General features: G+C 37.4%; 4 protein-coding genes across 5 annotated transcripts; 2 read left to right on the top strand and 2 right to left on the bottom strand.

The window, feature by feature from the left end:
- Window positions 1-271: 271 nt before the first annotated feature.
- On the top strand, window positions 272-3,723 carry rpain (RPA interacting protein). The gene is made up of 7 exons (XM_043238271.1): window positions 272-463; window positions 1,196-1,381; window positions 2,045-2,117; window positions 2,263-2,377; window positions 2,458-2,521; window positions 3,339-3,479; window positions 3,623-3,723. The coding sequence occupies exons 1-7, from the start codon at window positions 392-394 to the stop codon at window positions 3,650-3,652; spliced, it is 681 nt and encodes a 226-aa protein (XP_043094206.1). The 5' UTR covers window positions 272-391; the 3' UTR covers window positions 3,653-3,723.
- A 269-nt stretch (window positions 3,724-3,992) lies between these two features.
- LOC122344719 (complement component 1, q subcomponent binding protein) lies at window positions 3,993-7,826 on the bottom strand. Of its 2 annotated transcripts, none has more exons than XM_043238269.1 (6): window positions 7,515-7,826; window positions 6,530-6,680; window positions 6,255-6,342; window positions 5,432-5,527; window positions 5,193-5,336; window positions 3,993-4,577 (listed from the first exon to the last, which is right to left on the bottom strand). In XM_043238269.1, the coding sequence occupies exons 1-6, from the start codon at window positions 7,738-7,740 to the stop codon at window positions 4,428-4,430; spliced, it is 855 nt and encodes a 284-aa protein (XP_043094204.1). In that variant the 5' UTR covers window positions 7,741-7,826; the 3' UTR covers window positions 3,993-4,427. The 2 variants fall into 2 exon arrangements, with proteins under 2 accessions (XP_043094204.1, XP_043094205.1); XM_043238270.1 differs by having other exon boundaries at window positions 5,193-5,318; window positions 7,515-7,825.
- Window positions 7,827-7,842: 16 nt separating this feature from the next.
- Window positions 7,843-9,616, top strand: znhit3 (zinc finger, HIT-type containing 3). Its single transcript, XM_043238272.1, has 5 exons — window positions 7,843-8,005; window positions 8,098-8,135; window positions 8,396-8,464; window positions 8,555-8,638; window positions 8,714-9,616. Exons 1-5 carry the CDS (start codon window positions 7,938-7,940, stop codon window positions 8,920-8,922), a joined length of 468 nt encoding a protein of 155 aa, XP_043094207.1. The 5' UTR covers window positions 7,843-7,937; the 3' UTR covers window positions 8,923-9,616.
- A 124-nt stretch (window positions 9,617-9,740) lies between these two features.
- Window positions 9,741-23,346, bottom strand: LOC122344717 (unconventional myosin-XIX). Its single transcript, XM_043238265.1, has 23 exons — window positions 23,080-23,346; window positions 20,823-20,970; window positions 20,320-20,468; window positions 19,529-19,642; window positions 18,961-19,087; window positions 18,777-18,846; window positions 18,588-18,690; window positions 18,204-18,300; window positions 18,024-18,100; window positions 17,596-17,686; window positions 17,171-17,336; window positions 16,877-16,950; window positions 16,525-16,760; window positions 16,149-16,325; window positions 15,921-16,061; window positions 15,561-15,668; window positions 15,403-15,473; window positions 15,131-15,210; window positions 14,459-14,616; window positions 14,149-14,278; window positions 13,065-13,150; window positions 11,714-12,049; window positions 9,741-10,630 (listed from the first exon to the last, which is right to left on the bottom strand). Exons 1-23 carry the CDS (start codon window positions 23,197-23,199, stop codon window positions 10,517-10,519), a joined length of 2,973 nt encoding a protein of 990 aa, XP_043094200.1. The 5' UTR covers window positions 23,200-23,346; the 3' UTR covers window positions 9,741-10,516.
- Between the last annotated feature and the right edge of the window lie 29 nt (window positions 23,347-23,375).

Here is a 23,375-nt window from a genome sequence, read left to right on the forward strand (position 1 = left end):
GAAAATAAAGACACTACGTGGAATATGAATGCTTAGATCGTATTTATTTTTATTTCGGTGTTTATTTTAAAATTCGTGTTAGATTTAATATTTTTAGCACGAACAAATCACGTAAAAATATCACGTACGTGGATACAGAAATTATAACATCCTTAATAAAAAATAGTATTGGGTTAAAAGTGTATTTAAATAAACTTTAAAAGTACAACAATAAAAACGTAGGGAGTGTGACTAATTGGACTACAAATCCCATGAGCGCTGAAAGAGCTTCCGGTTTGGTGAGGACGTGAGCGGAAGATTAAAAGCCGCTGATTGGTGACCAGCAGATGCTGTTATTTTCGCGTTTTCGGGGCTAGATTTCTGCTCGAGGTGTTTGTAGTTGAATCAAATCATGGACGCGGTACAGAGACACAGATCCATGTACAAAGGCACGACCCCACCATGGAAAGAAACATACCGGAAGGTAAAAAAATGTCGCGTTTGCTCGCGAAAGCTGTCAACAACAGCCCAGGTCATGTTATGAATACAGGAAATTCGTTCTGTTTTGTCTACAGGACACTTACGATTAGATTTAGTTTAATCATTCTGTTGCATGTTTATTCCATCACAGTAATGAGTATGAGCGGTGCATTCTTCTTTATGGCAATAAATAATGAACACATTTACCAGACAGAGCATGGAAAAAAAACTCTCTCAACCTTGTCTAACCAACCAAAAACTTTCCTAAACCACAAAGTACTGATGCAGACAAATTTGTGTTACTGAAGATGCAACTTTTAAAATAAATCTGTGACCCAGGGGCACAAAACCAGTCATTTCTAACATATATTAAGCTGAACAAATATGCTTTCAATCGATGTGTGGCTCGTTAGGACAATATTTGGCCAACTGATGCACTCTGAGGGTGCAAAAAAAATTAGCAACGCATATTAATAAGCAAATATTAAACTTGGATCTATTTACGATAGGGAAAAAACATTTTGCTGTGAAAGAAAAATTGGTCATTTTGACAATGTGTCGTTGGCTATTGTTACAAATATACCCTTGCAACTTATGACTGGTTTCGTGCTCCATGGTCGCACACAAAAATGATTGTGGGGTGTAAATATGACCTTGCACGGTTGATCTAAATCTATTTGAGCTTGCCTTTTAAATGCCGTGAAGCGTGTGGTTGAGAAAGGCTTCTTGTCTCCAGCGCTGCGTGGAGCGGTTGAAGAACAGCCGCTCGAGGTTACTGGAGAAGTTCAGACAGATGGGAGAGGACTCGGGAGCATCCAGGCGCTCGCTGCTCGTGCAGGAGGTGATGGAGGAGGAGTGGAGCGCCTTGCAGTCATCCGGTCCGAGTCTGCCGTCGCTCTGGAACGGAAACGGCGTCAGAGATGTGCGTATTATGGGTTTTTTTGGGCCACGAGAACCTCATGTGGTCCCAAACCTTCCTGCTCGTTTAAAGTAAACTCTAGTAAGAACGTAAAAGTATCAGAAAAGCTTTATTCTTATTCATTTTTAACTAACGGCGTGTGCACATGTATTTACGTGATAGAAATGCAGTAATATTGAGTGCCGCTTCTGTTAACATTTCTCCAGCTCAACCATGCTTTGAACAGTTTAAAAGACCTCCATCTGCAGTAAATATTATATAATTAATTTATATATATAGAAAATTAATTTTTTATATATATAATTTATTTATATATATATATATATATATATATATATATATCTATATATATATATATATATATATATATATATATATATATATATATATATATATATTAATTATATTTATATATATATATATATATATAATTAATATATATATATATATATATATATATATATAAAATTAATTTTATATATATATATAATTTTTTATATAATATTATTATTATTATTTATTTAATTTTTTTGAAAAATGTGTGCAAATATTTATAAATAGTACATTTATAACTAGTATATAATACATAGGTTAAAAGAAGTGTATACTAAGAAGACCAGGTTAATTGCTGTATTCTGTGTTTTGTGGCTGTTTTTCTCTTCTCAGGTGTACACCGCGCAGCAGGAGTACGACGAACTCTCAGCGTTTGAGGAGATCCAGCAGGAGCTCGTAGCACAAGGTCACATCAGCATGTCGTGTTTCTTTTTTTCCGCATTATATCCAGGTGTGAGTAACCTGGAAATGTAGAGATTGTGATGGAAAAGCGCTGGGGAAAGTGTCGTTTCAGAGGTTTAATTAGAGTCTGTTTCTCTCCTCTTCTCCAGAGCTCTTGATTTTGGAGGAATATAATAACAGCATGCGTTATGAAGAGCGGTATATAAACTCGGTGCTGGAGGGGATGGAGGCGTCCGGACGGATCATATGCCCCGTGTGTCACGTGTACGTGTTTGTCCTGATCCGTCACCTCCTAAACCCTCATCTTTATTGAGTATAATGGGTTTTCTTCTCTGTGTCTGCAGGAATAATCTGACAGTCAACAGTCACTTCACGTCATGTCCTTGTGGTCTTTACGTCAACACAATGGTAAGTATTTGCACTGCACTTTTCTCCATAATATGGACACTTTGTTTAATAAATCCATTATTTGACTGGTTTGAATGGAGTACGATATAGTACGTGTATTATAGAATAGATATATAGTATTATAGTAGAAGTAATGATAGTGTTTTATTATTAACCATCCCTTAATCCAAGTTTGTTTATATTTATATATATAATTGTTTTATTTTATTTTTTTCCTCACCCGGTCGTTTACCTTTTTAATAAACTATACAGAATTACATTGTAAATTGAGACCTTAATTTAAATATTAAATAATAAATTGAAAAGTTCTACAAAAAAATATACATTTTTTTCACCTTAAATTACGTTTTAAATAACTTTTGAATAGTCAAAAAACATGTCTAATCAATTGAATTTTTAAAATTGTAACAATTACATTGTACTCTCTTTTACAGTTATAGTGATTTTATAATTAAATACAGACGTATTATCAAAAATGATGGTAATTTTTATATATAATTATTTGTGTGTGTGTATATATATATGTATATATAAAAATTTTTTTTTTTTTTTTTTTTTAGCATTTTATTTTAAGCTAAATCAAATGAGAATTGTTGCTTTGGCGACTAGATGAAGAAAAAATCTTTTAATATATGCCCCTTTTTTCCATGTAACCGTATGTATGAGAGCAGAGTGGAGCTGCAACAACTTTTTAAATTTCCAACTTAAAAAAAAAAAAAAAAAGAGTCTGCTTCTCGCTCCGTTCAGAAGTGCAGCGCTCCACTCACATGCTCACTCAAGTGGCGTACTACGAGCCTCTTCTCTCACGTCTCCACAGGGTCGTAACGTCACGGTCGACGTGGTACAGAATCTACTGGAGCAGCGCACGACGGAGCACATGGACGACTGCCTCCACAACCCCAGCTTCTCCGTGGCCTTCAACACGGACGGATCTCCAAACCTCATGATCAGCTGCAAGGTGCTCGTCTCATGACTTCTTCATGCTGCGTCCGCCGATCGGTGCAGGACATCGCTGCTTTGATTTCAAACCCCGATCGGCGGACGCAGCCCCACTTCTTCAAGGTGAACATCTTCTGACTCCATAAATCTCCTTGTTTGCAGGTGTGTGACTATCTGTCCGTCGTCCTGTGAGCCGCTCGTCCACGGAGTCTCATGGATGTTTTAAATATCATTTCTGTGAAATAAAGTTATTTTTAACCATAGATTCTCTTGAGTCATACTGTAAGTACAGTACTCGATTTGTCTGGAGTGTTGTTTTTTTTTTTGCTTTCTCACAAAGCTGGTCGACATCTTATTTTAGCAAAATCATGATTTAAGTATATGGACAAGTTAAGCACTTTAAAATCTAATTTTAGTTTAAGTTATACTTTAATGACCGTCTCATGGTGGTGTCCCTACGGTTGTATTTAAATGTTATGCTGATTAAATGACAAAAACCCACTAATATTTGACTTTGAATTAACACAAAAAGTCAGATTAATATAATTTTACTTTACAAGAATGTTGGACAAATGTATTATACAATGCAAAAAAAAAAAAAAACAAGCCTGTTTGTGTGTAAAATGTAAACGTTTGCACTTTTGGATCGGTCTGTAGTGAAGTGTCACGCACACAAAGAAAAACGGCTTCCAAACCACTTTGAAATTAAATGAAAAATGCAACTGTTTGTTAATTAGAAATTAAATGCAAAAACGGACAATTTTTTTTTGCTTTCGGCATCAATCAAGACAATCAGCCCTTTATTTCTCTTAACGTTCAGTCCACGTTCTCAATTCCTCTGAACCCCAGCGACGGCGTCTGAAACGTAACCGGTGCGCACATAACGTGAAAACATGATATAAAATTAAATACAAAACTCTTCTGCCTTCGCGTCAGACCAATCGAAGTCTGCGATTAAATCTAGACATTATTTGCATTTGACAAAAGTGCTGAGGTCTTCCAGGAACTTGATGTACTCCTGATGCTCCAGGGCCGTGCTCATCTCCATCAGCTCATCCGCAAACGTGTTGTCCACGCCACGGTCAGCGAGGAAGTCCATCAGATGGTCATACAGGGCCTAGAGAGGTCAGAGGTCACTGCTGTGAACCGCTTGGAGCCCTACGCTTTTATTTCTGGGTTTATTGTCTTCCTGTTTTAATTGCATTAATTTATTTTGGTGGGTGTGTGGGATTCTATACAATGCAATTTGTACAAAAATACAATTAAACAAATATATATTTTTGTCAACTCATGGTTAAAATGCATGTGAAATTAAATTAAAACAAAAATGTATTAACTTATTTTTACAGTAAGGGTTTATGCATTGTATTTCCCCCCTGGTTTAATGAGATAAACCTTTAACAAATGGATGTTAAATCGTAACAAAAATGTAATTCTTAAGGCATTTATTTATTCATTCAGTTTTTAATATTTTAATCTCATAAGCAAACCCATGCAATGCCATCAATAAAGGTGCTTATGAAATTAAATCATGAGATTAATTTATAGTTTTTTTCATAATTTCCTCTTGGCAAACGAAAGTTTTGCACGATTATGGTTCACTGGTAAATTTAAAAAAAAATGTAAAAATGGTGCTATTCCTAAAAACCAAAGTTTTCTGCACAACTGCAGTATATTTCTGTCTTGAAGTGCAATGAAAGATGCTGCAGTGGTTTCGGTGTGAAGCTCTCACCCAGTCCAGAGAGTCGGTGTTGAGCGTGTAACTGGTCTCCTTCCACTCGGTGTCTCCCGTCAGCTGGAAGCTGACCTCTCGGATGGCAAAGATGTCGCTCTCCTCCTCGCCGTCACCGTGACCAGTCTGCTCGGAGACAAAGAGCTTCGGATGTGACATCCAGCCGGTGAGAAATCATGGGCGCTTTATATATCATCACAGCAGACTAAAAAAATACACCGGAGAGAAGAGCAGCCCACCTCATCCTCGGGGAAATGACAGTCAAACACTAAGGAGTTCTTGGCGTCTGGTTTGGTCACTTCAACCACGAAGTTAGGCGAGGACACGATTTCAGGCTAAAAAAAGAAAAAAAGAATTAAAACAAGAGAAATGTGTTAAACATTACACGAGGAGGTGAAAGCGCCCGCTGGAGGGCCTCGGCAAGCTCACAAGATGACTGAAAATCACTTGAAATAAATAAAACATTAAAATCAGCTAAAACAACTCTTTTAATTCACTCTCTCAAAAACTGGGCTTTTAATTTGAAAAAGCAGGATTCACACTGATATGAGGAAGCCTGATATTAAAGTATATGTATATACATACACACACACACACATATACATATATATATATATATATATATATATATATATATATATACACACACACATGTATACACACTTTTCCCCCATTCAGTAACACTTTATTTTAGAAAGTCCACTACACATAATACTTATTGTACTATTTAAAAATATTTACACATTTTCAAAAAAAAAAAAAAAAAAAAATATATATATATATATATATATATATATAATAAAAATATATATTAAAATAAATATATATATATTAAAATAAATAAATTATATATTAAAATAAATTATATATATATATATATATATATATATATATATATATATATATATATATATATATATATATCCTTGAAAAAATATCTACATAAACATTTACAATTATTTAGTATTATTACATTTATCTGCCTTTCCTCTATTGCAAGTGTCTGCTAAACGCAGGTACATTTATATAATGTTTTCATTTTATTGGCTGTACGGGCTCTACCTCGTCCTCCTGACCCTTCTGTGCGTGTTCAGGATCTTCCTCCAGCTGCGGCGGGATGCTGTTGTTCACGTTGAATGTGATGGTGACTCTGCCAAACAAAGCAGAGGATGAACACGATCATAAAAGACACTGCATGAATCTGCTCAATGCACCGATTGATAAACATCTGCGCGTGCATGCCTCGAAGAAAAAAAACCCATCTGCAAAATGCATAAATCTGTTTTAATTTTAATAATACATCCGTACTGAGAGCAGATGAAACACACGAGCCTTACTTTTCTCCGGACAGCGAGCGGCTGAGTTTGGCCTCTGTGCCGTTGAGCTCCAGCTCCCAGCCTCCAGACATTTTAGGAAGACTCTTGTTCTTCTGGATCTTCTTTTCTTCTTTGATTTCGTCCGTGAGAAACTCTGCAAACGCTTTATCGCCTGCAGAACGAAGACAGACTTAACGCGATCGCTCGAGAAAACAAAGTTAAAACGGCACGCCGTTCATCTCCAGTTCGGTCTCAAGGTCGCGTTTGACTGAAAACACAAGGAGATGCTCTGAGGGCACAGCATGCAAGTAACACACCGACTGAAATATTACATTCTAATTAACATCAAAACATTTTTAATAATTCCTTAAAAGTATTTCATTTTAATTAATTAGTCAAAAATGTTGTTGTTTGTCATTTTTACATTTTTTATAAATCACTTTTATTCGATTTTTATTCAATTTAATAATTTTAGAACACAATATCAACCTAAATTAAAATATGTTCTTATAATGCAATAAATGAAACTACTTTTTAGTTTACCACACACAAAAAAATACCCTTAGCATGCTACTAAACCAACAAAAAGCCATGATAAAGGTACAGATTATATTTACTTGACCTCTATACCTTTACTGTGGCATTTTTAAGGTTTAATTTATACCCTTACCATGGTACTTTTTAGTCACTTTCCATTCTTTCGACATACAAAATCTTTTTATATACGTACCATAAAAACTTTGATGGTGTTTTTTTTTTAGTTAAACCATTATATCTTTAGTAGTTTATGTCTATATCTTTACTATGGTACTTTTTAGTTAGTTTCCATACCTTCAGCACACAAAATACCCTTACTATGGTATTTTAATTAAGTCAAAATACTTTTGCTATGGTACTTTTTCATTAGCGTCCTTTACCAGGGTGCTTCTAGAAAGGTCACCACTGTTTCGGTTACGGTTTATAATATAAATGCTTTTAGTTCGCGGGAGTATAAAGCAGCGTTTACCCTCGGTGTGCAGACTCCCGCAGCCGCACGACACCGTGGGCAGAGCCCGCGTCGCGGCGAGCAGCTTCGGCCTGGACCCCGGCGCCGCTCCGCTGCGGCTCAGGCTCCAGACGGATCTCGTGAAGGCTCTGCTGAGGCGCAGCGCGGGTCTAACGGCCGGGGCGGGCGGCGCGGAGCCGGACAGACGGGCGGCGAACTGAACCACGCGGCTTACGGACTTCAGCATGACGGACGAGCTCGGGACTGCGACTGCGACTGACTGAGACTGGCGCACACGTGGGGAAGGACACCGTGACCTCGGCGCTCTGCACCGGAAGCGGAAGTGAGTTAAAAGTCCCGCACGCTGTCAACATAAACACGCGGTTTCGGTAACTAAAAGCTGCTTGAAACGCGTGTCCTGTTTGTTGATCTTCTAGATCAGTTATGCAGCTTTGTGGGGTTTGTAGCGAACACGTTCCTAAATACAAATGTCCGGTCTGCAGAATCAGATAGTAAGTTATTTAACGTTGTTCAGTAAACTCCGGTTTATACCTTTATTAGCTCACCTTTGTACTGATGAAATAATACACTTCTTCTCTTGTAGTTGTTCAGTGAGCTGCTTTAAAAGACACAAAGATGATGGTAAGTATCTACAGCTAAGTGTGCAAAATTATATTAACAGTAACTTACATTATATTTACATTCATCGAACATATGGCCTTAAGTTACTGTTCGTATACTATTGTTGTTGTTTTTGGTATTAATGTGTTTTGTATAGATTGTTACATTTGTTATACAGTGTATATATTATATGCAATTACAATCGAAGAGTGCAATACCAATTATTGCATCAATATATTTTCAAAAACAAACTAAGCCATTATTTCTCCATGCTCTCATAGATTCATGTCATCCAGTTAAAGAATCAGATTCAGCCTCCAGCAGCAGGACACCAGCCAACAGGCAGGCCGGTAACACATTTAATGCTTTATAGATGATCAAGAGAACTTTTCGATGAAGATTCTGACCAGAAAACGTGCCTTAAATGCGTTTGATTTCAGCTGAGCAGCCGTGGGCCGCTGATGATCTTCTGGATGAAGACAGTCAGACCGACAAAGTGCCTTTACACAAGCTTGAGCAGCTGGGTATGAAACGCTAAACGGTTTATCCGCACAATCTGTTTTTGTGAGAGCCGTTGCAGATGGTTTTTATTCGCGCAGGTGGTTCAGAGGCGCTGAAGGGTCTGTTGAGGAATCCTCATCTCCGCCGGTTGATGACGTCTGTGGACTCGGCTGAAAATAAAGCCAAAGCCATGAGAGACGCCATGCAGGAGCCCCTGTTTGTGGAGTTTGCTGATCAGTGCTTAAAAATCATCGAACCGCCAGACAACCAGAATCACGATGATGACGACGGCGATGAAGATTTCTGATCGTGTCTAGCTGTCACATATGTCACAAACGCATCAGCTTTGTAATAACGTAACCTTTGTATGACACCGGTGTCTTTTGAAAGCAAAGAGTGTCTCGAAGGAATAGTTTAATAGTTTGTGCTCGCCCTCAGTTCAATACTTCATCAGATTTGGGGAAATGTTGGTAATCAGCAGTGAATGGGTGCCGTCAGAATGAGTCCAAACAGCTGATAAAAACACCGCAATGATCCACACCGCTTCAGTCCAGCTGTTAACGTCTTTGGAAGATGCGTGTTTGGGAGAATCTAACCCATGAAGACATTTTAATTTCAGACATTTCACCAAAATACGAGCGTTGCATCCTCCGGTAAAACGTGGTGTGATTCAGGAGGACAGCTCTAAAGAAATACGTGCGCTGATTTTGATGTGAGAGATGGACTTTTTCTGGAGGGGCCGTGATTACAGACTCGTATTTTGGCTTTGAAGTGGTGGTTTGAAGTTCTTGATGGATTAGTTTCTTGTTTTCTTACTTGACGGCACCCATTCGCTGCAAAGGAATGCTATATTTCTCTAAATCTGATGAAGAAAGAAGCTCATCCACATCTTGGATTGCACGAGGGCGAGCGCTTTTTCATTTTTGGATAAACAGACAACAAACAGACAATCGAAATGAACCTTTACAATAAAATAGCTTTTTATAATTTAGTGTTCTAAATATTTTTTGTTGAAAGTGCGTATTTTCTTACTGAGCCTTTTTACAGATACAGCATTATACAAATTAATTACATGGATTTTATAATATTCCACATTAAAGAATGTGTAAAAAAGACACCAAAAAAGAAGCCTGTAATGATCTTTATTGGCAAGATCAAAGTTTGACATGGTGTTGATTGGTTTGATAAGAAGTACTACGCTGTACTAGAAAATGTGTTTATAATTATTGTCCTGAGATATTAGATATTTTTGGTCATTAAAAGCAGTCTGTTCATGCGATTAAATGTTTCAAAAACGAAAACGCGAGGAATGCTGTGCAGTTGCTGTTTGAAAATACATTTCAGACTAAAACAGCAACAAGTCAAAAAAACCTGGTTAAGTGCACTAAAAGCAATGCTGAAACGGTGGCTTTCCCCAGTATTTACCATGTAGTGTCTGTAAAGAAGAAAAAATTAAAAAAGCGTACAAAACCTGAACACTATATTCTCCTTCCGTTATCATAACTTAAAATCATTAAAAACCTCACAATGTTTTAAAGCCTGTTATTTTATCAGTTTGTAACTGATATTAACAGAACCACGTGATGGTTTCAAAATACCTGATTTTGGTATATTAGCAGCATGTTATGAATACGAACTGAATTCTCATCTACATTCAAGCTGTGCAATAAACATTTAAATTATGACAGATCGCGCTAGTATAAAGTAATCGTTAGAAAACGCTTTGTAGTATATACTGATTGCACACGCAGCAGAGACGAAAGGCACTTGTGCTTTATGCCAAAACCTGAGAGAGTAAATACAACTAAGTGCACTAATAAGGCAATAAGGCTAATATCACTTAAATGTAGTGTATTGTAAAGGTGCACCGATTGCAGGTAAGCTTATAACAGCACGAAATCTCAGGTTCTCTCCAGCAGGATCTGGTTGAATCCGGTCACCACGTCTGTCTTGTGCGCTGGATGCATGTCAGCATAGAGCAGCGGAGACCTCTGAAGATGCATCTTAATGGAGCCCTGTCGTAACAAACAGTTACACAGCAGTTAAAGCAATAGTCCAGCTTTCTCTCCGATTCATTTGAGCATAAAAGAACGATTCACTAAAGAAAAAACGTTCTTCATAATCTTTATAATATTATAGTTAACTAAAACCAGAATCATTTTTGTTAATGTTTATTTTTAACCATTTATTTTTACTGTTTTGCCTTAAGAATTAGCAGAAATAATAGACTACAAGTAAATGCTTGTAGTAAAATAAATAAAAATAAAACTTTACAGACATATTTAAAAATGTTTAAATATTTAAAAAAAAACTAATAAAAATTACAAAAACAATACAGCTCTGTAAACTTGACTTGAATTATTGAAAATAATAATAATAATAAAATTTAGGCAATAAAGAATACATAAAACAACATAACTGAAAATTAGAAACGTTACTGTCGCAATTAAAGTGTTAAAAATCACTAAAACAGAAATAAATAGAAAAATAAAAAAAGCACATTACAAAATTACTACAAATAAATAAATTTAAAAAAAAAGTCATGTTCCTTGCACTTATTCACCAAGGGAATAAAATTAAAACAAATTAAAATATATTCGACATCCGAGTAAACAAGATTCAAAACAAACAAACAGTCCTATTATTGTTACCTAAATATATTAAAATATTTTTGGTAATAAAGCTAAAAATAAAAGGTAAAATAAAATATAAATATTACATGAAATTCAAACCTAAAACAAAGAAATGTTACCTTGGCACTAAATGAAATTAATAACCAAGTTTCTAAAATTCTACAAGAAATATTTAATAAAATAAGGCCAAGCAGAATTAATAAGTCAAGTGCAACATTTCTAAAAGTACAATCTAAATAAAAATTAATTTTAAATGACAAAAGCGCATAATAAATTTAGTCAAATTTAAACTTGAAAACTGAAATTAAAATAATAAATATAAAAATAAATGCAAAAATGTAAATATTTATATAGTATATAAATAATACCTAAATAATTGACGACATAGACACGAGTGTTAGCTGTATTTATATAATAGCTAATAACTAATGGTCACTCTAGATGTATGTTTGAAGCGTCTCTCACCCGTGGTTGAGCTCTGATAGACGCCACACCCTGGTCAAACTGGTTGGTGTTCACTTTGTATTCACCGTGTCTGAACGGGATCTTCAGGCAGGCCATCATGGACATGATCCGCTGGAAACCAGTGGCCGTCAGAGAGACGGTGATGCTGGGAGCAGAGGCTATGGCCAGACCGATGGGCCAGCCTCTGACCATCACAGGCTCCTGGATGCTGGAGAGCTGCACCGATCCTCTCTCCTTCAGCAGAGGGTCCAGCTTCGGCAGCACCGACGACGCTTCTTTCTCCATGAAATCCTCGGCATCATCCAGCTCTGCCTCGGCTAACGCATCCATCCACGCCTATCAGGGAGGAACGAGGAAAGATAAGAAAACGCCACAAAACAACTGAAGCTAAAAGCAATCTTCATATAAAGCCAGCAGGAAATGGTTTTTATATCCCGCTTGTAATTGACACGTTTCTGAATGAGAACGCAAAACACAAAAAGGTCTTCACTGCAAAATATGAATAGAAATAGTGTATGACAGTAACAATATTACAAAACATTTCAAACTGTGTTGCATTCAAAGTCTATGATTACAAATCACCCAAAAACTTTTATATAGTATAGCAAATATAACGCTTATATTAATTACTATTAGGATATAATATAGTAGAGATAGTATATATTAAGTAATAATAATAATAAAATAATTTATTAAAACACTTTTAAGGAATATCAATTCATTTAAACAGGATATCTCTGTTGTGCAGCACTTTATTAGTCAAAAAAAAAAAAGTTTTGGATTAAATGTTCAAAACATCTGAAAATGTTATTTGTTTTTTTATTTTTTATATATGGATTAATTACTTTGCGCTGTTCAAAACATTTTAATAAGCTTGGGATACTTTTGCTCCAAAAAAAACTAAACACAAAAACAACAGGAATATTATTATCCTAGATAAAGAGTTGAATTCAAGAACAAAAACGTAATTAAAACTTCCATCTACCATCTTTTTTTTTTTTTCATCAGCATGTCCCTTTAGGGCCTCTATAGAGCACTAGTAATCCAGATTTGGAAATCTCAAAAAGTATCTGGATCAGGGTAATCCAATCCAATTTTGCATAGCAAAACTGACACACACCTAAGACGAGTTACCTGATCCTGGATAGCAAAACATGCAATGCAGCTTAATCTTTTAAAAGATTAATACAAAGAAAATGCTAATAACTGCATTGTCTGCATTTTATTTTTCCTTCTCTTCCAAACAACTGCCTTCCTCCCTGGTGGTCTTTACAATCCAATCAACTCCTTGAAGATAAAATCAAGTTCTGTCCAACATCTTTATTAATTCAAATAAAAGCACCAAGCTTACCCTCCAGCGCCTCCATTCGGTCTGGATGATCGATGCAGCTTTGTGCCATTTCTTAATCTCTCTTCTGACCAGCCAGGATCTCACACCTGTGAAAAAAAAAGTGTTAAAACGCTATATCATACTGCAGAAATACTGAATGCAGAGCAGTTTTGTCGTCGGGTTTAAACTGAGACACTGAAACGAGTTGTTCCTGTGTAAACGAACACAGTGTTTTTGGTATAATTTTGATTACTCGTGCAGCCCTAGATCTTCAACACTATAAAATCAGCGTGGTCAGGTCTGGCCCTTGGCTCTACTGATCTCAGGTGTTCGGCTGCATCTGCTCTGTTCTTTTTAAGGGCTAATCGGGAGGAAGTTGATCGGGTGTCAGCGTCTAGACGCACAGCAGATGTCCGCTCCTTTAGCCAGTCAGAGGTCAGAGAGAATACACAGTCACTGGGTCTATTCCTGAACAACGGTGTCTTCTCGCTAGTGCGCTTTATCTCTTAAGCCGTCTAAAAGTGTCAAACACAACCAGCTTATTCCCAGCTTTAATATTTAGCAATAACTTTCTGGAACGAGGTTAGTTGTCTTTAGGGTTGCATGATTAATCAAAACTGAAGTTGCAGTAAAGCTTAATGCAATTATTTAATCGCAAAGGCAAAGTTGGCTTTGACCATGCGGTTTTCAGTGCAAATAAGTTAAATGGATAAACGAAATGGTTAAAATGACAAAATTAAGATAATTTTACTGCTGACGTGCATAAATAAAATGATTATTTCTTTACTTTACAGTGAAATTTTAATCATAAAATTATTTCTTATTTTGTTTTTATTTAGTAATTTGTTTGATATTTTTCATTATTATTAGTAATAATAATAATAATAATAACAGCAACAATTTATTATTCATTAATTAATCAAATAGCTATACTGATATATATAACCAAAAAAGGTTTTTTTAATGATTATTATTATTTATTTATTTTTTTTTGTATAAAAGAAATTTACAAAATTATTTAAAAAAAACACAATTAAATTTTTCCCCCAAACTGTGCAGCCCTATTTGTTCTACATCCATGCTACATAAAATGTAAAATCCTAACCTGCTTGTAAGCGTGTGGCAGCCTGCGTCCTCAGGTGACGCTGACGGGTCTGGTGCCTGCGCCAGCAGCACTGGATACAGAGCGCCTTCTGTGAGCGCACCCTGGTCCTGTGCTCCTCCAGCATCTCCAGCTGCACAACACGTGATGAATTAACTACCGACATCAGGTTAAAACACATCTGACAGCGTGTGACTGCACCAGCCGAGACCAGGTAAACAGACTGAATGAATTCAGGGTGCTTCTGCCTCAGCGCAAACACGCATTTTACAGATTGCATTACAATCATGAGTGATCAGAGCGCACGCTTTACCAGGGAGTGTGTGAGAAAGACTTTGGTTCTGCCACAGTGCACCATGTTGTTGTTGTCATCAGGGCTGAGGGCGGAGTTCGGGACGCGTCTCTTAAGGACCACATTGAGCACATTCTCTGCAGAAGATCCCAGGATGGCCTTATTGCTCATCTCAGGGCCTGTGAATGAAAGCTGAGCTTTAGAAATACAGGTTTATGGTACTTCTAATATGTTTAAGGCAAGACACTGCACTTAAAAACATCGCTTTTCATGCACTGGTCAATGTTGAGAATTGAGAGCGCTTGGTTTATGATCAACTAATGTGCACATCTAAGAAATTCTTATCTGTATTAAACCCCACAAGCAGCGACATGAGATCACATGCAAAAAAAAACAAAAAAATTTAAACACTTGAACAAAGATCTCTTTGTTTCTACAAAAGACAATAGTAAGAGGGCAACAGTGAAGAGAAAAAAAAGAAAAGGCAAGCAAATGCATCACGGCATGCAAAACATCCACTAAATAAGCCTGCGTGTAAATCACCTGAGGAATTCAGATTCACATTATTTTAAGCACGGTGTTCATTAAAAGGCAGAAAGAAATGAGAAGGATACTGAAAGAAAAGACAGGATTTAGTTATTAAACGGCAGACCAGAAAAAAAGTACTTTTTATGCACATCATGTTCTACGTACTGTTCTCTGGGTTCATTTGTGCAGTTAGTCTGGTGTTCGCAATCAGCCCGTATCTTTGGAGGAAACTGCCATATGGGATCCTGTACAAATAATACAAAAATAATTCGGTTTAATAATAATAATTGAATCTGTAATAGCATTTCTAAACTCGGTGATAAGAAAAACACCAAATTCTGGAACACAGTCCAGCTTACTTTGAATTAAACTATTTGTTGTCAAATCGAGTGTATTGTTTGTTAAATGTAGAGACTGAGATGTGCTTGCAGTGTTACCTGATGGGAAATCCCGCTGCGCTGATGTTTATGGTTTCTACTATCCCGCACGCCTCAAGCTGAGCGATAACCTGAACACAAACCAAAACGAGACTCACAAACCAGGCTACGAATCCGCGACTCTCAGGGGAATCCCAGGAAATGCACGTTTTTCACACCTCTTCCTTTTTGAAGGTGAGCGGCCTGCAGTCTGGGTTGGGTTTGATGCAGCGCGTGTAGTGCGGCGTGGTGCTGTGCAAAATCTTCATCAGGCTTTCAAGAGAGTTCTGCATATGCACAGAAATACAAAACAGTCATTATATTGAACGCAGATGCAGGCGAGTCTAAAACAATGCAGCATCTGTCTTCTTTAAAACTTTACCTTTGACCTGTTTGTACTATCAAAAATATAAAATTATATACATCTAATCGTCTTCTAATGTGAATCATAATGATTAAGAGCTAAAACAAATTAAGATTAAGATAACTTTCAGTAAACAAACATAATAGAGCTTAATTTTCCCCTTAAAAATCTGTACCTTAAATTTGGATACGACAGTGACCACTTTGCTGTGTCCTCTAGACCCCTCGTTCTCACTGTCGCTGCCCGCAAAGAGACTGTGCAGCAATGAATCCTGGGACTTCTGCAGGAGACTGAGGATCTCAGGGGGAACTGGGTCCTACAGAACAAATGAACATTCAGACACTTTATAGACTTTATTAATCCCAAAGGAATTTCAGCATAGACAAGTTGATATAGTCTTCACCTTGTTCTTCTCCATCATGCCCTCGATCTGGTAACTGACTTTTCCTGCATAGTGGGCCACAGTAAAATGGGGCTCCTTGCTGAGTTTGTCCCAGCTGATGCTGGCATTGTCTGACAGCTCCTTCTGCAGACGCACACAAAACTGCTTTGCATCCGATGCTCTGTTCAGACGACACTCCTGGGCGACATACAGAAAGAGAGTGGTATCAGAAATACAGAAAGAATGACAGAATGAAGAGAAAAAAAAGTTTCAACTCATTAGTGCAATAGCAACGATCATAAAGCTATAAATAAAGGCAATCACTACATTTGCGATGCAAATATGCGTCGCGTCTTTTTCTGATTTCCCTCTCTCAGATAAAGAAGTGCAAGCTGACCTCATTGAGCAGGGAGAAAATGCTGGAGGGGCTGCCTTCAACCAGGTCCAGGCATCCCTGGTTGTCTTGGTACCGTATGAAGGACCACCGCAGCCCCTCGGACACATACTCCTCCTGCTGAGCCTTCAGGTAATGAGCCACAAAGTGCTGTTGCAGCTTCTCGTTGGCGTAATTGATGCACAGCTGCTCCAGATTGTTCTGGAGGAAGCATTCAAACCCGTACACATCCAGCAGGCCTGTCGAAGAGAGCAGCCAGACGTGATTTCACTCCATTCAGGAAAAAAGATTAAAGATTTGACACATTAAATTCTGACTAGTAAGCAATATGTTTCAGATATTTCAGAATTCGTACCAATGAAGTTGCACCACATGGGATCTTCTGCACACATACTGTTGTTTATGAAAGTGACTAACCAGTCAAACAGCCTGTAAATGAAGACAAAAATCAGACTTGAAATGTGTTCATTAAAGCTATTTGCTTCGGCACTCTGCAAAACTTGCTTTAAGTATATTGGATTTTATAAAATGCAAAACTCTACATTTTAATATATATGAAATGCAATGTGGATATTGTGTTTTTCTGTTATGTTTTACTGTAGCTGTAAGCATCTTCATAAAAATGTCACACCTAGTTTATAGGACTCACTGTGCATAAATGACTTTAGCCAGGCAGTCTCTGCGGACGCCACACTCCGACAGAGAGCAAGGTTTGAGTATGCTCTGTTTGCCAGCGCGCAGAGCTCTCACGCTCAGACATGACTGCAGCTCGTCTAACGGCACCTGCAGCAGGTCAGCGGTCTTCTGCAAGAAACCTGCACAGAGCGTAGAGAGAAGACTGATCAACAAGCTACTGATATAAACACGTCATCAAGTCTTTGTAGAACAGAAACTGTGATGGAAACATAATTCATGCATTTAAAAATTGATTTCCATCTTTGTTGCAATAGTTTTAGAAATGTCTAAAATGACTGCACACATATGTTCAAGTCATCTGTGTTTGAGGAAGAGTTTTTGGCTCAAAGGCTGCATTTAAGTCGCACCGGCTGGGATTAGAGCAGAAACGCATCACACCTTTTGAGTGTCCGTCAAGATCACACGGCTGAGCCTCTTCTGACGCAGGACTGAAGTTCACGTTCCCCAGCTGCAGAAGACCTGCAAGGATCTTTGAAAAAAGACAACAATCATGTCATTCTACAAGCTACAGTAACATTTTTTATCGTTTACACTTCATTTTCTTGTTATTTTGGTGCATGAATCCACATGACGTGTATCTGAATCTACATGAGGAGTCATATTCATAAATCAAATGTTTTGTTTTTTTTCCAGTGAGTGAAGTAATTTAGTGTCTCCACCCACTGTTTATATTTATCACTTAATTAAATTCATTTAATAATTTAAATTAATTAGTCCAAATAACTAGGTCAAAAACCTAATACACCAACCAACATTAATATCATTCACGTCAAATCATCATGTTTTTGATATAAGTTAACATTTACCCTAAAAAGCTGTGATCTTTTCCCCTCATCAATGCCAAGGTTGATCATGGCTTCCACCGTCTCTTGCAAACAGTCTTCTGCTCAGACACACAAACAAACAAAATGCAGGATGTCAAATAATGTCATAGTGCTTCCCGACTTCACGCTTCAAAACACAAATTCTTGAAGCACAACTCTTGCCTTCTAAGGTTTTCTCAGATTGTGGCAACCAAGCAAAGTCTTGCTCCAAAGGCAGCATCCACTCCAGTCTCTGTTTCCCTGTGGCTCCTTTCATCATCTTCAAATAAAACAAGTAATTCCCAGTTAAATTTCATGGGAAAAGTATATATACGGTATATACTTTGGTAGTATTTTTATTCCTGGTTAATGCCGTTGTCCACACTTGCCGTCTTTTCTGACAAGAAAAAGTTAAGAAGAGTGCTTTTTTTAGCAAAAATAAAACGCTGGCAGCGTCTGCTGCAAAAAAGCAACCGAGAGAATTTAACAAAACAGACACGGGCAGCTTCAAAAAAGACGGCAAGTGTGAACATAGCCTAATTCTGTAACTGCAGTCTCTTAATTTACCTGGTAGAATATGTGAAAATTTCTCTCATTTGGTGCTTGGAAAGCCACTCTGGTTTTCTCCAAAAGATACGTCTGCACCGATGCCCCAACCAGCAGCTGAGAGCTGCGTTATAAAATCACAGACCTTTACACCAATCACAAGGTTCTTCAGGTTCACGTCCATGTGTGAAAGAGAAAGCATAAACTTACCTGTTGAGCTGAAGTTGAATGTATTTTCCAAAGCGACTGCTGTTGCTATTGCGTAACGTACAGGCATTCCCTAGAAAAGAAGGAAAAGGAAAATAAAGGCTTTTGAAAAGCCTGTAATGACGATATCACAGACCTTCAGAGAGGAAATGAGACGAAAACATCAACTGTTCCATGTATTTCTCACCAAACGCCTCCATGACTGGATTGGAGTCCAGTACTCGTCGTTCTATCTTCTCTACGGTGTCCTGGCACTTTTGAGAAGAGGTGGCTACAGTGGCATAATACTTCATCAGGCAGCGTGACGTCCATGTCTGAAAACATATTTAATGCAGAAGACGTGGTCTACATCATGCTGAGATTTGACTGTTATCAGATCAGTAATAAACTTAGTACTGTACGTATTTGAAATATTAAGCTTGACGGTTCATTTAAAGACTGTAAATAATGAGAAATGTAAATATTTTTAGAGACGGAAACATATAGCAAAAAACACTTTCCAAACTTCCAGAGTTAGAAACATGCAGTGGGTTTATTTTTAAAGAGTGCGTTTTGATGACTGTAATCTGATCTAACCTGTTAGAGCTGGGAATGTTTCTTGAATATGTCACAATGTGAAACAGATCTACAAAGTGACTGGCGTTTAAGAGCAGAGCAGCACAGATAAAAGAACTGAGATCTTTACATTGAGTTAGGCCCGTTTTGGACTGTACTATCATGCAGTAGCTGTAAAACACCAAACAAGCATCACTTACCTTCCCAGCTCCACTTTCTCCAGAGACGACCAGCGACTGGTTCATGGGCTCCACCTGGCCCTGCACATTCCTATAAGCTTCTTCCGCTACGATGAAGATGTGTGGCTTAAACTCCTGTGTACAAAAAGAGCTTTCTCTAGAACAGTGCTTTCTGAAACTAATATAATATAACATGCCTTTATCAGTTTCAAAAAAAGCCCTTAAATGTATAGTCAATAACTAGAGTTTATTTTTATCTAACTTCCTGATCTGCTGTTTTTTATCTTCATTAACACTCTTTAATGTCAAAATAAACATGCAGAGCAAAGCATCGTCAAGGTTAACAGCCAACTGCACAATGTGAAGCTCAGGCCTCATTAATAATCAAATAATAGCTTTACTTAATTATTTAATTAAATTGATTAATTATATATTAAGTTAATGATAAGGTGACAACAACATGCAAAAAAAACATAGATTGTTTGCTGCTGTATTAAATATAAAGTTAATGACTCGTTAACTTTACATTCAATACCACTGAACCTGCATCTTACTGAACAGACCAGGTGTGCAAACATTGTTTTGACACTGTCCTCTGCTAGGATAAAAGACAAATGGGCTGGCTTAACATTGCCTCGTCATCTGTTAAGCATGAAAAGCATTTGAAAGGGAAGTACAGATCTCTCCTTTCAAAAGACAACATTTAAAACAACTAGGAGTGGGTTTAAAAACCAAACCAGTTGGCATTTTTCAACCAACGCATGGAATAACTTCTATATTTTGACATTGAAGATGGACTTGAGCGTGCTTACCTGAGGTTGAGGAGCGGAGTGGTATTCCCTCATCACATCCAGAGAGTACAGGTGAGGAATGGGCTGAAAGGGGTTGAGAGCGACCAGCGTGCAGCCAGCATGCGTGTAGAAAACCTTAGCGCTGTACCTGGCCTGCAGACATTTCAGCACTGCCAAACACAAAACATTACAGCTGTGATTCAACACTGACTCACAATAAGACATTTAGGACCGGTACGGAAGCTTGAATCCATACCTCGCAATTCTTAGAGATATAAACAAATGATTCGGAGTCAAAAATTCTGAATCGCAAGATGTTAAACTTGCAATTGTGAAAAAAAAGTACAAATTGTAAGATGAAAAGATGCAATTTTGATTTGAAATGACGGTCAATATTATGAATTACTGGTAAATATCCCATCATCTAAATTAGAGAAAAAAACATCTTGACGTTCTTCACTTGCAAGAAACATCATAAGGCCAATGATGAAAAATGACCAATATCTCAAGCGCTTTAACTGTACCTGTAGAAGGTGTAACCGGGTTGACTTTAGTGAGGTCATCGTATGTGTGTAGTTCAGCTTCATTGATGAGGAAGTCTCTGAGTTCCCCATCCAGTGAATCATTGAGAGATTCCCTAAGGTCCTGGGTTCTGTCTTTAAGTCCATTTATCTGCATGACACAAATAATAAAGACCACGCGTTAGCAAAAAGAATATGTTCCATTCATTGAACAGACGCAGCAATCCCGTTTAGAAATGTTTAGAAAGTACAAGCCCTGATGCCACATCTTGCCATTTTAATAGCAAACTTGATCTTGAAAATCTTTTATTTTCCTTACGAGTCCTTTATTTATCTATTTCTTGTCTGAACCTGGAGAGAAATAGGCACACTTGCACAGATCTGGAAAAACTACAGGAGATAGACTTGTCCACTGGAGGATGCATAATTACGTGTTATGGACTCATATTTTGGTCATAAGTGATTATTAACATCTTAATAATAGATTTGTTTCTCACAAACATGTAGACCTCACTTTTTACTTTACAAGTCAATAAATGATGGGCTGGAGTGGTGCGAGATGTTTTCAATCAGATGTTTGAATTATTCTGACGGCACCCATTCACTGTAGAGGATCCATTGATGTGCAAGTGATGTAATATACATTTCCCAAATCCGTTCCCTTGAAGAAACAAACTCATGTACATATTAAATGGCCTATGGGCTGATTTATTTCTTTAAAAAAACCTTTTAGAGCCATGCATGCAACTGCATATTACATAATGCACAATACCATAATTCAGTTTACTTTGGGTGTTTATGCGTGACATCAAAGGCAAGAGATGTTTACATTTATTAAGACAGTACATATTTCCAACACCTTTGTTTGACAACTTGAGATTTGACTAATTGCTTGTACTATTCCTCATTTGACAGACAAAGCAAATGCTGAGCAACAATAGAGTAAGAACATTTCCCAAATATAAGATGCCTGGCCTTCATCGGACAAAAATGACAAATGTCAGAATTAAACAGATGAGCAATTACACATCTGTGAATCCATATGTTCTGAGGACAGCGTGTGTTGGGTCAGGACACGCTGAAGACAAGCTAATAATACACACTGTCTGCTGGACAGGCCCGCTCCTAATCCAATAACAAACACAGGTAAACAACAACAAGACTGGGAATCTGAAAGGACTTAAAATCTTCTTAAAAACAAATAACGGAAAGAGATATTGTTTAGTACAGGGATCGCACAGATCTGTTCGACACTAAATATCTGTAACAGATTCCCACAGAATTAATCCTATTTCACCCGACGGGAACTTTCCGTCCCAACACCTGAGTCAATGCATGAATCATAACGGCCTAGAAAAAAAAAAACAGATGACGGCTTTATCTGCTGCCATGAGAAACACTGCATGGCACAACGAACCAACAGCATTATTCACATTTAATAGCAAACCAGATTTAATAACTGAGGGTGACCTTTGAGGATGCAGCTGAATAAACGAAACGAAACAAAACGCACTGTACACAGACTATCTATAATTCTTTTACTCCAAAATAAGATGCAGGTTCCCTCTGGAATGACGTTATACATCTTTGTTATGACCAAAAAAAAAGGCGCGCCTGGAATGTGTTCAGGTGGTCGTTCTGCGCATGCTCAGATTAAATTGACCTGCGGAATAATCCGAGTATGTTCTTCAGATTAACTGCACCTCTGTTAATCCCACAATGACAACACGAAGCGCGTCAGTGAACACGCAAATGAGGGAGCACCGGAAAACCCAAAAAGCCAGTTTAAATGATTAGTAATAAATCACATTAAATCACTTTATTAACAGTTTATTAAAAGAAAAATAATCCCTAGTCATCTCCCTGTTTAGGGTGGCAAGCATGTTACCTCCCTTAAGAATAAAATATTATAGGAGTAAAGAGAGCAATACGAAAATATAATTCTGAAGGTGCGGGATATGCATTTCTTGTCACAAAAATATGTTTAACTGTGACGGGAAAATAAGACTATTAATAAATGAACTGTTACAAACTAACTACAATACCATAGTATTATTTAAATAGAACATAAACAGAACATGAACCACCATGATACCGTATTTTTGTATTGGCTAGCTTTCGCATAAGCATTTTGATTTTCTTGTTTGTCAGTTCAACTTTTTCTGTACATAACACAATTTAACTCCAAAAATGTGATCACCGTAAATAAACAGTGAGGTGAAAGGCGTTAAATGAGCAGTGAATAATACATTGAGCGTACCTTTTCCTTCTGGCGGTTTGGTCTTCCAGTTTTTTCCAAACTCCTGAGCGTCCCGTCAGAACTGTTAACGTTGGAAACGTCTTTATTTCCGAATAAAAGCTTTTGTTTGACGTCCGCCATGAGTGTGAACTTCGAGAAGACGCGTTTCGCGGTATTTACTGTGTTATATCGCTTCCATCTGATGGATATTTTACGAGTTGTGTCTCGTTTCGTCGGTTATGAACATTCCTCAGTGAAGGACAAAACTCCCACCACACTGACACGCGCGGCGACGTCACGCGTTTGAGACGCAAGGA

Source organism: Puntigrus tetrazona, chromosome 5 (genome assembly GCF_018831695.1).
Source record: "Puntigrus tetrazona isolate hp1 chromosome 5, ASM1883169v1, whole genome shotgun sequence".
Taxonomy (NCBI): Eukaryota; Metazoa; Chordata; class Actinopteri; order Cypriniformes; family Cyprinidae; genus Puntigrus; species Puntigrus tetrazona.

What these genes read in the sequence shown, in the direction of transcription:
- LOC122344717 (XM_043238265.1), bottom strand. Translation starts at nt 23,199, where the DNA reads ATGGCGGACGTCAAACAAAAGCTTTTATTCGGAAATAAAGACGTTTCC. An exon ending in ATTTTCACATATTCTACCAG is followed by an intron (nt 18,301 to 18,587) that starts GTAAATTAAGAG and finishes TTTTATTTGAAG; the next exon opens with ATGATGAAAGGAGCCACAGG. An exon ending in GCATGATGGAGAAGAACAAG is followed by an intron (nt 16,062 to 16,148) that starts GTGAAGACTATA and finishes TTTGTTCTGTAG; the next exon opens with GACCCAGTTCCCCCTGAGAT.
- LOC122344719 (XM_043238269.1), bottom strand. Translation starts at nt 7,740, where the DNA reads ATGCTGAAGTCCGTAAGCCGCGTGGTTCAGTTCGCCGCCCGTCTGTCC. An exon ending in GTCATTTCCCCGAGGATGAG is followed by an intron (nt 5,337 to 5,431) that starts GTGGGCTGCTCT and finishes TCACATCCGAAG; the next exon opens with CTCTTTGTCTCCGAGCAGAC. An exon ending in ACACCGACTCTCTGGACTGG is followed by an intron (nt 4,578 to 5,192) that starts GTGAGAGCTTCA and finishes TGACCTCTCTAG; the next exon opens with GCCCTGTATGACCATCTGAT.
- znhit3 (XM_043238272.1), top strand. Translation starts at nt 7,938, where the DNA reads ATGCAGCTTTGTGGGGTTTGTAGCGAACACGTTCCTAAATACAAATGT. An exon ending in TAAAAGACACAAAGATGATG is followed by an intron (nt 8,136 to 8,395) that starts GTAAGTATCTAC and finishes ATGCTCTCATAG; the next exon opens with ATTCATGTCATCCAGTTAAA. An exon ending in ACCAGCCAACAGGCAGGCCG is followed by an intron (nt 8,465 to 8,554) that starts GTAACACATTTA and finishes GTTTGATTTCAG; the next exon opens with CTGAGCAGCCGTGGGCCGCT.
- rpain (XM_043238271.1), top strand. Translation starts at nt 392, where the DNA reads ATGGACGCGGTACAGAGACACAGATCCATGTACAAAGGCACGACCCCA. An exon ending in GCAGGAGCTCGTAGCACAAG is followed by an intron (nt 2,118 to 2,262) that starts GTCACATCAGCA and finishes CCTCTTCTCCAG; the next exon opens with AGCTCTTGATTTTGGAGGAA. An exon ending in ATATGCCCCGTGTGTCACGT is followed by an intron (nt 2,378 to 2,457) that starts GTACGTGTTTGT and finishes CTGTGTCTGCAG; the next exon opens with GAATAATCTGACAGTCAACA.